The sequence below is a fragment of the Sinocyclocheilus rhinocerous genome, unplaced genomic scaffold, assembly GCF_001515625.1.
Source record: "Sinocyclocheilus rhinocerous isolate Xijiao unplaced genomic scaffold, SAMN03320098_v1.1 scaffold2496, whole genome shotgun sequence".
NCBI classification, from domain to species: domain Eukaryota; kingdom Metazoa; phylum Chordata; class Actinopteri; order Cypriniformes; family Cyprinidae; genus Sinocyclocheilus; species Sinocyclocheilus rhinocerous.
This window is the reverse complement of record NW_015656162.1, coordinates 154,327-170,111: the sequence shown is the minus strand read 5'-3', so window position 1 is coordinate 170,111 and position 15,785 is coordinate 154,327. Positions and strand designations below refer to the sequence as shown.

Below are 15,785 nucleotides of genomic sequence, written 5' to 3'. Positions count from 1 at the left end.
GTTTCTCTGATCTGCTTGTGTTTGTGGGGGTTGTTGTCTCCCTCTGCTGGTGTCAGATCATCATCACGCGCTGCTGGACTGCTGTCTGACAGTCTTTTGATTTCTCCTTCATGTCTGCAGTGCTTTATTCCCGCTGAGCAGGACTCCACATGAAGATTTGCTCGGTTTATTCACGTCTCACCGGAGCGCTGGAATGTTTGGTGAAACAGCCTCTTTACATGATCTGTGATTGCTTTCAGAAAGCTCTGCTTTATCACGCATCAGCTCCTTCATTTGCTGCAGGGATTCACAACGTTTTTGTCAGCTGAAACACTTTGGGTATTATAATATTATATATAATATTTATTTACAAAATGTTATTATAATGTTTATTATATTTTTTTAACTCCCCCAGGGATTTTAAGTTAAAATTTCAGTTCCAAAAATGATTAATCATTAAAATAAATAAATAAATAATTTCAATTAAACATCCACATTCCACAGAAATTCTAAAATATTCTAAAATAATTTTTGAAGTCCCCATAAGATTTTAAACTAATATATCCGTTACAAAAAAGATTAATCATTCAAATAAATGTAATTAAATTTCAAATTGAAAGCCGATAGTCTTGTGTAGGTAGGGTTGTAAAGGGGTGGAAAACTTCTGGTAAATTCTGGAAACTTTCCAGAATTTCTGAAGCTTTTTGGAAAGTTTCTGGAATTATTCTGCCCTTTTGCAACCCTGTGTGCGCAGTGGATGATGATCTGTGTTCCTGGCTGCATTGTTTTCGGATCAAACCCTGAACTTTGACGTTCTCTGTGAATTCAGCTTCGTGTCGGTTTGTTGGCTCTGATTGGTTGGAGTTGATCTGACATCATCATCTGTCATTACAGACCAGTTCATGCGTGAAGACGCTGGTGTGATTCAGTAATAGTTTATTCAGATCAGAACAGAAATATGAACAGAAGCATTCAGGAATTCACAGTGGCTGTAGTGTTTATACTGAGGACAGACGAACGTTTACATTCCCAGCCGTCAAACCCTGATCAGAGATCAGCTCAATATCTTCATTCAGAAAACTCTTTCATTGTGTTTGTTTGACATCTGTGCTTGTAACAGAGAAGTTTCAAAGTATACCTAACAAAAATAGCACTATGAGAATATAATATATAGATATATGTGCATCTATTATATGTCGATTTGTTGATTATCACTACTAGAGCGAGAGACAGACAGAAGACGGGAGGTACGCGATGATTGTCTTATAGCAACAGCGTTTCAGAGTGATTGACGTCCAGTTTGTGTAGCTTATAATCAGTGTGACGCATATAAACATGTTCTGCTGACGGGGAATCAGGAACTACAGGATGTCTGTAACGCCCTGCGCTAGCTCCACTGTGGTCTCTGAGAGGTGCAGAGGATTGTGGGTAGGGGAGGCTCAGGGCCGCTCCAGGAACCAGATCTTGTTCTGCCGGTGGGCCGCTGCGGGGTTGGTGTATCCAGCCACGATGAAGGAGTCGCTGACGCAGACGGCCGGACGCTCCAGAGCCTCGGCCAGACTGCTGATCTCGTGGATGATGGTCAGCTCGTTAGTGGTGCCCGTGAACGGCCTGAGTCACATGACACAGGAAAGACAAGTTCAAAACCAGTTCAAATCATTTCGACTCGTCCCTCAGTTAGTCATGTTTACCGTAGTACACTTACAGTGGAGGTCTGTGGGATTCAGATGATTAAGATTGTTTATTTATTTACATTAATTCCCTCAACAAATGTAATTTTTATTTAAGAACCAGGAACCATTTTTATAATATGATAGATAATTTTAAAAAGTCTTATTTCTAGACCTTGCAGCTGCGTTTTCCAAAAGCTGTGCTTTCAACAATCTACTTTTGGGGAACATAGGTTTGGAATTTTTTTTATAATGAATATACATTCGAATAAAATATGTTTAGGAGAAATTGCTGGGAAATGTTCACTTGTGAGTGAACATTTACTTAAAAAAATCTATATTGCATAATCACAAACAAGTGAAAAGTCATAAATTTATTATTGAACACTGAAACATTCAGTTCTCGAATCTCTTGAAATTGCAGAATTTATTATTTTATTTAATTATTATATATCACCCCTAGTTTCTGTTAATTAAAACATTATTTGAGCTGTGAATGATCCAAATTGTAATTTTGAGGTGTAACTGATTATATGTAATTATGTAATATAAATATTTACATTTATGCATTTAACAGAAGTAGCCCCTCTTTTTTATACTGAATATACATACAAATGAAATATTCTGAGTAGAAATTCCTGAGAAATTGAGAAATTTACTAAAAAAAAACTATAATACATGATCACAAATCACTGAACAACATCTTCAGAATTTATTTTAGTAGAAATATAATTATTATTTTTTTGAATGCAATTATTATTATGATATGTAATAAAGAAACCGTAAAGAATACCGTTATTTGAGCTGTAAATGGTCTGAATTGTCATTTAGAGGTGGAGATTTATTTGTCAAGTCACATTTATTTCTATAGTGCTTTATACAATACAGATTTGAAAGCAGATAAACCGGGATAACAGTTCATGTAAAGCAGTGTTGACTGGTTTTACAGACTTCACTCATTGATGCATCCGCCAGATGCTAGTTTTATCCAAAGCAACTTACACATTAACATTTCCTCAGTTCTTGCATTCCACATGACCTTCAGTGTAAGTGCATTACTGTAATCGTGCTTTGTGTCAGTATTAATGAACGGAGGAAGCGGTGCAGGTTGTTTCTGTGTGTTTCTCACCGGGTGTAGATGATAGCTGCAGGCCACTGCTCAATGGCGATCTCTGGGTCGTGCGGCCGCGGCGGCTCGCTCTGGTGCCGGGGGGGCAGGTAATACGCTACGGTCACGGCCCGCGACAGAGTCGTGTGCATCTCATCGGTGCGCACCACCGTCACGATGGGGATCGTCATTCCCAGATAACTGCCTGCGGAGAGAAATCAATCCGTTAGACTGTAGTGAGAGTGTTTGACACGCAGCTGATCGGCTCTGTGAAGAACATATTGCTAGTGCTGATGTTCACACAGAATGCATTTGTGCTGAAAAACACCAGACGTGGGAAAACACAAGCTTGTGTGACGCCAGCTGATCTTCTTTAACTCAAGCTCCTCGTATTTAGATGCTGTTTCATGAGAAAAAGATACGAGACACAACACAATAGTCAAACGCAGCTCTACACAGAAAAACGATGCAACGCTGTGCAGAACTACTACTGTATGTGTCTGATATGTGATGTTTGATGATGCTGTTTTCATTCACTGCTAATAATCATATATTCCTGCTGTTACTCTGACAGTCAGGAAGAGTTTGAATCGTCTGGACTTTGAGTCGACCTCTAAAACTGAATGTCTGCATTTTGGATAAGAAATATTATGCATTTTTCATATTTGATATTATTTCTGGACATGTTTAAGACAAGCTTGTACAATATTTGGCTTCATATTTCATGCATCGTTTTTTCTGCAAAGATATTTAACAAGTGAATTTGTTTTACGTTTACACCATGTTGAACTACACGTGTGCTACACTTGCAGCAGAACTTTCTTTAACCTGATGGTTCATAAAGAGAATGTTACTTGAATTGTTTTAGTTATAAGTTCAGTTAAACATGGAAAAAAAAAAATATCTTGAATCAGTCAAAAAAAGAAAATCTAGATTTTGTTTTATCATATGGCCCAGCCGTAGTCTGCGTCTGGAGGAGGAGTTGAGTGTTTGTGTGAGTCTGGTTGAGTTGAGTGTGTTTATGGACCTGCTGAGTTCTGCTGGCAGATGTATCTCATGATCTTCATGAAGCCGTAGCAGATGCTCTGTTCATACGTGTCCTCGTGAACGGTGATACAGGCCCAGTGTGCTTTCTCATAGTGACGCTTCTCGAACACCACCTCACCGCACTACAAGACACACAAACACAGAGTCAGAATCATCCTAACCCACCACACACAAACACACCACAGCAGAACTGATCAAACACATGCAGATACACCAGAGAGGATTTGGTTTGATGTAATAGTTTGACTTTTTTTAACCCTGAAAGGGGCGACGTATCCTGGGGGATACAAACATCTGAGAAGCTGTGGGGAGAAGCAGTGAAAGTGTAGGTCTTGTGTCTTGGCTTCATGTTGAAAGGGTGTTTGTTGTGAATATTTAGATGAGGGGACTTTTGTTTCTACATTCTTTGTTTAGCTCACAGGAAGCATTTAAACCTGCACAGGGCTCTACAGTGCGACTGAAAACTACTGCGTGCGACTATGAAATTTTTGTTGGAGGGGACTTACCTGTTTAAAAAGCTGTTGTTCAGCATTAGCTTATTAGGTTTACATTGAAATTTTATTAAATGCTTACATTTTTTGTAATCCGTCTCATTAAAACAAATAAAAAATAAAAACGTATATATAAACTGTGATTTTGTGGCTTGTTTTAGAAAATCAGTGGATTATTGATTAGAAGGTGCTCCTAAAAAGAAAAGTAAGCGTAGAGCCCTGCTGCATGGCCACTGTAGTGAGAAATCTACTCACCCTCTGATAAAAGTTGATCTAGTTCATATTTACACACGTTGGAGGGGACTTACCTGTTTAAAAAGCTGTTGTTCAGCATTAGCTTATTAGGTTTACATTGAAATTTTATTAAATGCTTACATTTTTTGTAATCCGTCTCATTAAAACAAATAAAAAATAAAAATATATAAACAAACTGTGATTTTGTGGCTTGTTTTAGAAAATCAGATCTTTTTGTAATCTTGACAAAACATATCGTTGGAAAGGTCTGACAGTCGAGGTTCCATATTTATTTTATTTATAGAGTTTGGGTGTAACCCAGAGGTTATTTCTGGTATAGTGCCCAAACAAAATCTCACAGGAACCACAATTGTTGTGATATCAACTTCAAATTTGGAACACAACTTGGTTAGACATTTGGCGTTGATTTTATAGCAATTTTAGAGTGCAACATTTTATAAAATATTTATTTTATATAAAATAAAAATAGTATACTACATTATCTTTACTGTAAACTTCAACTTTTATAACTTTTTTCACTTCAGCAGTAATCTGCAATGTGTCTTCTTTAAAGAGACCAACCTTAAGTCTGTATTCCAAAGCGTTCAGGAATTATAACCATGTTGTAACAAGCATTGACAAACAAATATTCTGTTTTCAGTTAATTTATATGCTTACATTTTGTGTAATCCGTCTCATTAAAACAAATAAAAAATAAAAACGTATATATAAACTGTGATTTTGTGGCTTGTTTTAGAAAATCAGATCTTTTTGTAATCTTGACAAAACATATCGTTGGAAAGGTCTGACAGTCGAGGTTCCATATTTATTTTATTTATAGAGTTTGGGTGTAACCCAGAGGTTATTTCTGGTATAGTGCCCAAACAAAATCTCACAGGAACCACAATTGTTGTGATATCAACTTCAAATTTGGAACACAACTTGGTTAGACATTTGGCGTTGATTTTATAGCAATTTTAGAGTGCAACATTTTATAAAATATTTATTTTATATAAAATAAAAATAGTATACTACATTATCTTTACTGTAAACTTCAACTTTTATAACTTTTTTCACTTCAGCAGTAATCTGCAATGTGTCTTCTTTAAAGAGACCAACCTTAAGTCTGTATTCCAAAGCGTTCAGGAATTATAACCATGTTGTAACAAGCATTGACAAACAAATATTCTGTTTTCAGTTAATTTATACAGGGATACAAACATTAAAAAAAATCATGAAATAGTATTATTTGAGTTCCAATAAGATAAATTAATTTTCTGATGTCTCTTTATGGTTTTGCCCTTTTTAGGGTTAAATCTATTTGGCAAATGATTTATTGAATCAATTCCGAGAAATAAATGTTGACTTTAAGCTGTGCTGATATCTTGTGTGTTTGATGTTGATTAGATTGAAATGCTCTTCTAGAACACATTTTAATGATTGACCAGCGCTCTGCAGCAGATGCTGATGCAATTCAGCTTCTGGAGATTTTCTTAAGCTAAACACGACATTTCATAATATGCATCATATTTGTCACATCTGAGCCATTTTTTTTATCCCATCAAATGGCATTTTTGCCTCCAGCTCTGGTTCACTTCTGACTTTCATTGAAAGTGTCAATTAATGGAAGTAGGTGGAGTCTAATGATTTCAGCAGCCAATCAAACAGTGACTTGGTTTCATTATCCTCCTGTCAGATTTAATGGCACATTCACGCAGCTGCGTTTGATCACATGCATTACTCGTGTTGATGATTCTGTAGATGTGTCTCTAAACTGCTAGTTTGATTCGTCTCGTGTCGCGTTACAGTGTGTTTGATTTGTCAGCTGTACGCACCTTCTCCTTGCGTGTGATGAGCGTGTAGGGCACCTGCTCCCGCGTGTGCACACCCTCGTTATTGGTGGTGATCTGATGGATGGGTTCGGCCATGTCTGTGGAAGATTGACATCAACGTTCAGCTCGGATTCTGCTTCATCACACTGAAGGCTTGTTTATTGTGACTGTGTCATGATGTTAGGTTTTGGCTGACATTTCTTCCCGCTGTGAACTGATCACGAGGGGCTCTCTGGCACATCTGCCCCGCGGGACGCTAACGAGCAGCGACAGCAAACACTTCAGTGCATCATCAGTCAGTTTACCCAGAACCCTCAGCGTGGGTGAATTCAGGGCTGATGGGATTCAGATTTACACATCAGTCATCACGTACATATTAACAGATGAGATATACAGTAGTGTGAGATACTGTAAATACAGTGCCATGTAATTTTTTTTCTCAAGGAGCACATGTGCTCTTAATTTGAAAAATTTAGGAACACATCAGGAACTTTAGGAGCACAATAAAAATCGATCAAATATGTTTTTCCTTAATAAAAGGATATGATGAGACATTACCAAGCTAAATTAATTTGAATCCAAAAAGTACACTAGGTTTTTAGATATTTCTACTTCAAACTGTTTAATTAATAATTAGGGGAACTAATATTTTAAATGGAGAATTCTGCATTTAATTGTGTACTGTTGTGATACGGCTAATTGTGTAAACAAAATACTAACAACAGGCTGAAAAAATAATACTGCATAATGTGGGACCTTTAATATAAACAAGCTGGAAATACTTATTTTGAAATGTTGTATTACAATTTTAGTTTTCTGCCCCCTAGACTTTTTAAAATATAGACATTTTGTTACATGATTTAAGATATTTAAAACTTTTTAATGAATTTAGAGCATAAACTGCTTAGACTAGTCTTACTAGTTAGTCATCTCATTATCTTTAAGATTGGTCATAACGTTAAGTCAATTACACAAAGTAGATCAGCCTAATTTGAACCTGAAAAATAAGAGTGATTATTCATTGGTTTAGTTTTTTCAGCCGGCCACAGAAGTGAGTGTCGTGCGAAGGTCACACTTAACCTTGTATTTCACATTACTAATAAACCACAGCACTGACCGCTTCTGACAGCAGAAACTGTGTTTTAGATGAACCAGTGTATAGATTTACTACAGACTCCGTCTAAACACACTGTACAGTAAGATTTAGTTAATTAGCATGAACTAACAATCATTACAGCACTTACTCTTCCAGGTTTATGATCGTTAATTCCTGTTGCTTCATAATGAATTAGTGTTAATTTATACAACTTAACACATTAGTATGTGTAGAAATGAACATTAATTAATTGTGTTCTTTGTTAGTTCATGATACAATCATGTTAACGGATTAAATCTTACTGTAAGGTTTATATTTCAGAGTTTTTCTGTTCTTTAGCTGCAGATGGTTTTGGAAACGTGCTGAACACATGAAGAGCGATCAATAGTGACTCGTGTTTGAACCGAATCAGTGAATCGAGTGAATCTCTTACTGTAATGCAAGCGCCGCGCTGATGTTTGCTCTTCACTTGTGCAGTCGTGTAAAGCGCTTTACTGGACTGGATTTAGAAAGGCATTGGTCTGGACCAGACGAGCCTGATAATCTCTGTGAGAGCTCCGCTAAAGCTCAGCGCTGCTCCACAAACACACGTCACCTGATTTACAGAACAAACCCTTCACAGACTGAGGACCGCAGGATTCCACCGCTTCATGATGATTTTGTTCTCTCACACATACTAACGGCTGCGTTCGATAACATGCAGAGTCCTGTGATGATCTGCTGAACTGGGTCACACCGCGTGAATCATGGGAAAATCCTGCCTGGCTGAGAGTCATGCCGTACATACATGAGCGCACATCAGTCTCAAAACAAAACACTACAGGCAAAAACAAAACCTGGAGATTTTGGGCTATTTTGCTTCCATATCATTCAGACTAGTGGAAAGAAAACATCCAAAATACATATCTAAGTGTTTATTTTATTGCACTTTATCTATTTGCGTGTGTAGATTCCATATCCTCTTACATACACCAAACTGGCTATTTTCATCTTTTGTTGTGGACTCTAATATAGTTATCGTTATATTTATCATTATAGTTATTGTTCCTGGTGTGATGGGCCTTTAGTTGCAGTTTTGTCGTCTGTCGCTTTAAATGCTCGAGCTCTTTATAGCAGGATGGATTCTGATTGGCTGTCAGTGTTTTTATTATTCATGTGCTCCAGAAATCGTTCTGAAAGTGATTGCAATGATATCATACTTCCGTTTCCTCATTGTTTTTAATAATCAAATATTTTATGTGTGCTAAAACCAACATCCACTATAGAGAGTGAAGTTGAATTGACTGTTTATTCTGTACTGTGGTGTTTACGGTGTGTTTTATACCGATATGAGCCACAAGAAGCCATGGAATAAAAATGTAATTGAAACTTTTATCTTACAATTCAGACTTTTGCCTCAGATTAGTTAGTTTATATGCAATATATAAACTCGTAATTGCAATTTTGACTTTTTCGCTCATAATTCTGAGTTTACAACTCGCAATTCTGACTATTTTCCTCAGAATTTTGAGTTTTATCTCGCTCTAAAGTCTGAATTGCGAGAGATAAACTCAGAATCATTTTAATGTTTATTTCTGCATTCAGTAGCTGACTCGAGCTTCCTCACACTATGAGGACTATTCCTCTGTGCTGCTGAAAGAGTGAAACTAAAGCGTGTCGGTCTGTTATCTACACTTAACAGTCAGCGTGTCTCTGCCGCCTACTTAGACGGCATATGTGCGCTTGAGGCGCGCTCCGCCGCGGGTTTGTGCTGCTGAGGGGAACGACCGTTAAAACTGGCGCGAAACTCCGGCGCTGAGGCGGCTGTGGTTTGAGACGCGCCCCGCGGTTGTTGTGTTTGTACCTGTTGGCACCTCCACCTGGTGTCCGCGGGCCACATCCCTCCAGTACTGCAGGAGCCTCCCCTGCTGCTCCTGCTCCTCCTGCTCCTCCTCGGGACTGTCTGACAGCTGCTCCTCCGACACAGACTCCAGATCCTCCAGCGTGATCATACCACCGCCGCCGCTCAACTGACACCCGCCGCGGTCCATCGCCGAATCCACTGACCGTCGATACTGAAAGCCTCACGCTTCACCTGCGCTTACACGGATCTCGCCGTCATGCCCGCGAACCGCAGCTATCGATCGTTAATCTCGCGTTATAACTGCGTTCGGTTCGTACGTGTTGTTTTGCAGACGCGACGGTCGTGACGTACTTAAGGGCAGCGTCGCGGTCACGTGACCGCATAAGCTCCGCCCACCCAGCGCAGGAGTTTATAAATACATCAGCACCCACAGCTCTGTAATAAACGCGCATATGAAAATAGTACAGTATGAGATGTTCATGCTTCTAACTAGCAATCATGTTTTCAGATTATACATGTATATGAATGAAGAGGAGATTTTGACTGTGTTTTTCCTGATAATCTACTTCAGTGTATAGAAAAAAACATCTCTTCCATCTTTATTTGACCGTCTAACTCTAGCACTCTCTATTCTAATTCTATTTTATCTATTTGTTGACTTGACCCTCTAACACTTGCTCTCTCTATTCATTTTCTAACTGCTTGCTTTCTTTAAAAAAGGCCTCTTAACACCACAGCTTTTTCTATTCTACTTGTTTTCGTTTTGTTATATATATATATATATATATATACACACACACACATATATATAAACCTTGCTACGTGTAGTGTTAGACTAACCGAAATGTAGAGCAGTGTGTGTGTTTCAGGTCAGTGTTTGATAAGCTTCGTTCACTATCTCCCCTGAGTTTTATCACAGTTTAGCCAGAAATACATGTATTAGTCCTTGAGCTGCTGCTTGTGTTTGTCTGCCGAATGATTTCAGCTGCTGTGAATGGAGATTTTTCAGATGAAAGTTCAGGATTATTCTAAATCTGGATCACAGCATTAGCCTGCAATGAACCAGGAAAACACTGATGTTGAATTCTATTTAGTAAATACAGACAAGCAGAAACAGTTTATTTGTACCTTCATTGAAAAGTTTGAAATAATTACTGTTTTCTTTCTTTTTTTTTGCTGTTTTTGAAATAAGCATTTCAGCTCACCAAAGCTGCATTTATTTGATAAAAAATACAGTAAAAATTGTGAGATATTATTAGAATGTAAAACAGCTGTTTTCTGTGAATATCTGTTAAACTGTAATTTATTTCTGTGATCAAAGCTGTATTTTCAGCATCATTACTCCAGTCTTCAGTGTCACATGATCTTCAGAAATCATTCTAATATGCTGATTTGCTGCTCAACAAACATTTCTGATTATTATCAATGTTGGAAACAGTTGTGCTGCACAGTATTTTTGTGGAAACAGTCATACATTCTATTTTTCGATGAATAGATTCCACATACTGACCCATGCTTTAGTTTGAATGATCATGTGCATTTAATAATCATACTTCTAAGATATGTAGGGACAGATATGTGTTTGTCCTGAATTGGAGAGGTTTGGGTCTCAGCAGTGATTGTTTGTAGAGAAGTGAACAGAAAACGAGTCCTGAAGGATTGAATGTCCATTTTTTTCTCAGCAGGACAGCAAACGCTCCTCCAGTGAGCATGTAAGATGAAGACGTGAGTGGAATATGTGGCGTGATTGTGTTGAAAAGAGACGTCCGAGTGCTCCATTGTGCTGCTGTAATGATTTTCAGATGGCTCTGGCTTGTTTTTCCCGCAGGTTTTGGAGAAGTTCACGTCCCGTCTGGCCCAGATGAGGCTGTTGAATCAGCGTGACCTCCGCTCCTTCACAAAATACCAGATCATTCTGGCCCGAGAACAGTTCAGACGCAACCCGCCGCCACACATCCAGGTACAGCTTCACTCACCTGTGCGTCCCATGTTTGATGACACATTCTTGCTTTTACTTTTTTATCCTCTTATACTTTTTTTATCAGCCTGAGATAATGAAACCATATGCGACCCCCGACCACAAAACCAGTCATAACGGTCACTTTTTTGAAACTGAGATTTGTTGGCTATTGCTACAAATATACCCCAGCGACTTAACACTGCTTTTGTGCTGCAGGGTCACAGATGCAATCGAATCCATTTACATTTAGTAATTTTGCAGACACTTTTATCCAAAGAGACTTACAATTGGGGAATACATAAAGCGATTCTTCTTAAAGAGGCAAACAGACACAGGAAGTGCTCGTAATACCAAGTTTCAGGTGATGTAAATTATTTATAATGTAATCAATACAACAGTGTTTAATACAGTAGCCTATGTGTGCTCTGTGCGTATATGGGCACAATAAAAGGAGAGAAGCTAAATGAGCCCGAGTCCCACTCGAGCCCGATCTGTAAAAAAAAAAAAAGGCCCGAGCCCGGCGCGAATGGACTCTAAGCTGTATAACTTTACAACAGCAACACTGCTTTAACAAAAAAAGCAAGACTTATTTGACATGAAAACAAGAATTTCAAACATGCTTTCTAATCGCTCCAGAGGTACTTTGCAGTCAAGCACCTACAGTATAGTGTTTTGTCAGGAGACGCACAACAGTTCTTCTGTGGCTTTGTAGGTAATATTTTCATTTACACAATTTAGCAAAATCAGACAACATTGCGTCTAATATATACCACAATATTTACTTCTTTTATTGAGTTGTTGTAAATAAATATCACATTTGCAACTGGGCAGTGTTCAAAAAATGCTGGGAAATCACTTCACGTAACCCTACAGGAGTGATTACGTATAGGCTATGAATAAAAAAAAGTCACGTTTTAGAGAAGAATAAAATCACCCGCTGACTTTCAAAGCTGCTACAATACATAGAAACGACTTTCTATTTCGAAGAACGAGATAGAAATGTAGTTAAAGGCACAATGTCATTTTCACCACTAGAGGGCGACAAGTCAGCAAAATATATAACACTGTTCTAGTGGTTTTTGGATATTTTAATAAAAAAATCTTACATATTGTGCCTTTAAGTGAAAAGTAAAGTCATAAGTTTCTAAAAAAAATAATAATAATACTCAAGTAAAGTACAGATCCTCAAAAAGTGTACTTTAATACAGTACTCAAGTAAATGTAGTTCTTTACTGTCCACTGTCTCTCAGCAGGGGCCGCAGCAGGGCGTGATCGAGGGTGATTTCTCCATCTGCATCAGTCTGTATCACGGCTATGAGTTACTGCAGCAGATGGGCGTCAGATCTCTCTTCCTCTTCATTCAGAACATCTTCTCTGGACCCAAAGGTGCTCAGATACTCACGCTCGTGTCGGCTGATGCTCCTCTGCTCGTCACATCACCAGTGTTTGTTGTTTTCTCAGAGTCGACTCGCGTGAGGAACGAGCTCCAGAGGAGTCCGGTCTTCATGGATCTCTACAGGGAAATGGAGAGCATGTTCGCCACAGCGAGCCGAGGTCGTTAAGGGGTTGATCTTTCAGAAATACACATTCTGTCATTTACTCTCCCACGTGTTCTTACAAACCTGTATGACTTTCGCTCTTCAGCGAAAGCAGATGTTCAGCAGAATGTTCCTGCTGCTCTTTAACACACAAGTAGCTATGTTTGTATTTTTATGCACATTTTGGAATATCGCGTTTATAAAAAACGCTGGATGGAAACGCCAAGATGTGCATAAATTCTAAAAATGCACATAATAAACGCGAGTATGATAAACTTTTTATCCGATAAGAAAAAATGCGTATAAACTACGAAGAAAACACCGAGTAAATTCCTCCAAGCGCGTCAAAAAAGTCACGTGACGGGATAACTCGACTAGCAGCGGACCGATCTCGTTCACAGCATCTGAAACGTTGTTCTGAAAAGCCCGAGTAAAGTCTGTCGTCAAAGTATTTCTGTATAATTGTCTTAAACGACTGCGTTCCCAAACAGCAGCATCCGCCTCTGAAAGCAGTGACAGCATTTATTGTGTTTCGTCTGCTCGCTCTGAGGCGCAAGTCATTCATCAGATATGAAAATTATTATATTCAGTGGCTTCTCCAAGTTTTCATAGTGATATTTAGTGCCAGTTTATCAGGAAGTGATGATTTTGTTCTCTTTGACTCGTTGGATGGAAACGGTGCTTTATTCGCAGATATTCCAGTTTTGCGCATACAGTAAGTTAAATTTGCATCTTTGGATGGAAACATAGCTAGTGACAGCGGTCGGTGATCATGGGCTGTTCAAGTACTATAAACCTATCATCATAGTCTGGTTTAGTGATAAAGCCCAGCATCCATGCAGGGGAGTAAACGATGGCTGTATGTCTGATGTGTTTGGTCTGTAGAGCCTAGAGAGCCGTATGTCTACAGTCACCCCAAACTACAGAAGCTGGACCAGGTTGTGCTGCAGCACTTTGAGACGTGGGCCGAGAGCTCAGGTACAAGTACTGAAGATGATTTGATTATATGAAACGGGGTTATTATAGTGATTATCATAACTGTAAGTAATTTTGGTTATTATAATATTGTAATAATTATAATTGTAATTTAGTAATGTATATATAAATACACATGCATGTATATATTTAAGAAAAATGTGTTATGTTTATATATTAAATATTTTCACATATATAAATTATATGAATATAGATATATACATGTAAATATTTTCCAAATATATTCTGTATGTTTGTATTTATATATGCATAACTACTATACACAGTACACATTATGTAAACAAAAACTTTTGTTTTAGATGCGATTACTCGTGATTAATCGTTTAACAGCATTAAATTTAATATTAATAAGGGTCATCAACCATTAAAAATTGTTACTTGAAATAAACGTTATCTGAAATAAAATCTATGAAACATTAAACGTATGTTATGAGGCAACATTTGGTTTAATTTGGTCAAAAACTGAAAACATACGTGACAAAAAAAAATTATATTTAAAAATTATTATAAAACATGTCAACTATAGAGACATTTAGAAATAGAATAGTAATACAAATTAACAACAACAAAATTACGAAAACTGAAAAGATTAATCTGAAGTATTTTAAAAATTAAATAAAATCACAAAAGCACAACTAAACTACATATATTAAAAAAATATGTAGAATTTAAATTAAAAAAACAAAACAAAAACACAACACATTGACAAACTTTTTAAAATTAATATGAAAATATAAACAAATTCAGTAGTAAAATACGGTCTCATTGATATTAAAATAACAGTAATATGGATGATTCCTAAAAGGCTTATTTTACAGTGGTGTATCCTGTCAGTGTTGTTCTGTAGGGTGTTTGTGTCTCTTGCTGCGGCTGGTTTGAGTCTGATTGATCTGATTGTGACTGAAGTCTGCTGTGATCGGTCCAGATGCGAAGGCGTCCGCTGCAGTGAGCACACGCGTGATGATCTTCTCGTCCTTCCGCGAGAGCGTGCAGGAGATCGCTGAGATGTTGAGCCGCCATCAGCAGCTGGTGAGGGTCATGACCTTCATGGGTCAAGCGTCGGCCGGGAAAGGGGTTCGAGGATTCACGCAGAAAGAACAGCTGGAGGTACATGAGCGCATGTTCACATCAGACCTGTGAGAACAGGAGGTGATCTTTAGATGATCAGAGAGTGTGTGTGTGTGTGTCTGTGTCTGTGTCTGTCTGTGTGTGTGTGTGTGTGTGTCTTGTGTGTGTGTCTGTGTCGTGTGTGTGTGTGTGTGTGTGTGTGTGTGTGTGTGTGTGTGGTGTCTCTTGCTGCGGCTGGTTTGAGTCTGATTGATCTGATTGTGACTGAAGTCTGCTGTGATCGGTCCAGATGCGAAGGCGTCCGCTGCAGTGAGCACACGCGTGATGATCTTCTCGTCCTTCCGCGAGAGCGTGCAGGAGATCGCTGAGATGTTGAGCCGCCATCAGCAGCTGGTGAGGGTCATGACCTTCATGGGTCAAGCGTCGGCCGGGAAAGGGGTTCGAGGATTCACGCAGAAAGAACAGCTGGAGGTACATGAGCGCATGTTCACATCAGACCTGTGAGAACAGGAGGTGATCTTTAGATGATCAGAGAGTGTGTGTGTGTGTGTCTGTGTCTGTGTCTGTCTGTGTGTGTGTGTGTGTGTGTCTTGTGTGTGTGTCTGTGTCGTGTGTGTGTGTGTGTGTGTGTGTGTGTGTGTGTGTGTGTGTGTGCAGGTGGTGCGCCGGTTCCGTGACGGCGGCTTCAACACTCTAGTGTCCACCTGTGTGGGAGAGGAGGGTCTGGACATCGGTGAGGTGGATCTCATCGTGTGTTTCGATGCTCAGAAGAGTCCGATCCGTCTGGTCCAGCGCATGGGCCGCACGGGACGCCGGCGTCAGGGACGAATCGTGGTCATTCTGGCCGAGGGACGCGAGGAACGAGTGAGAGTCTGGTTATAACTGCACCAAAATAAACTCAACATTTCATAGCAATAAAACAC

General features: G+C 38.8%; 2 protein-coding genes across 3 annotated transcripts in view; one reads left to right on the top strand and one right to left on the bottom strand.

Moving 5' to 3' along the window:
- fancm (FA complementation group M) overlaps nt 1-15,785 on the top strand; it is a 48,062-nt gene that overhangs the window by 5,569 nt on the left and 26,708 nt on the right. Inside the window, exons 6-11 of the mRNA XM_016527178.1 lie at nt 11,129-11,260; nt 12,514-12,646; nt 12,722-12,814; nt 13,684-13,776; nt 14,720-14,901; nt 15,520-15,726. Of these exons, the coding sequence (XP_016382664.1) occupies nt 11,129-11,260; nt 12,514-12,646; nt 12,722-12,814; nt 13,684-13,776; nt 14,720-14,901; nt 15,520-15,726 (840 nt within the window). The remainder of the gene's footprint in view (nt 1-11,128; nt 11,261-12,513; nt 12,647-12,721; nt 12,815-13,683; nt 13,777-14,719; nt 14,902-15,519; nt 15,727-15,785) is intronic.
- On the bottom strand, nt 878-9,711 carry LOC107719690 (heme-binding protein 1-like). 2 transcript variants are annotated; one of them, XM_016527177.1, is made up of 6 exons: nt 9,301-9,711; nt 6,365-6,459; nt 3,785-3,926; nt 2,779-2,962; nt 1,376-1,590; nt 878-1,325 (listed from the first exon to the last, which is right to left on the bottom strand). In XM_016527177.1, the coding sequence occupies exons 1-5, from the start codon at nt 9,485-9,487 to the stop codon at nt 1,419-1,421; spliced, it is 780 nt and encodes a 259-aa protein (XP_016382663.1). In that variant the 5' UTR covers nt 9,488-9,711; the 3' UTR covers nt 878-1,325; nt 1,376-1,418. The 2 variants fall into 2 exon arrangements, with proteins under 2 accessions (XP_016382663.1, XP_016382662.1); XM_016527176.1 differs by having other exon boundaries at nt 879-1,590; nt 9,301-9,710.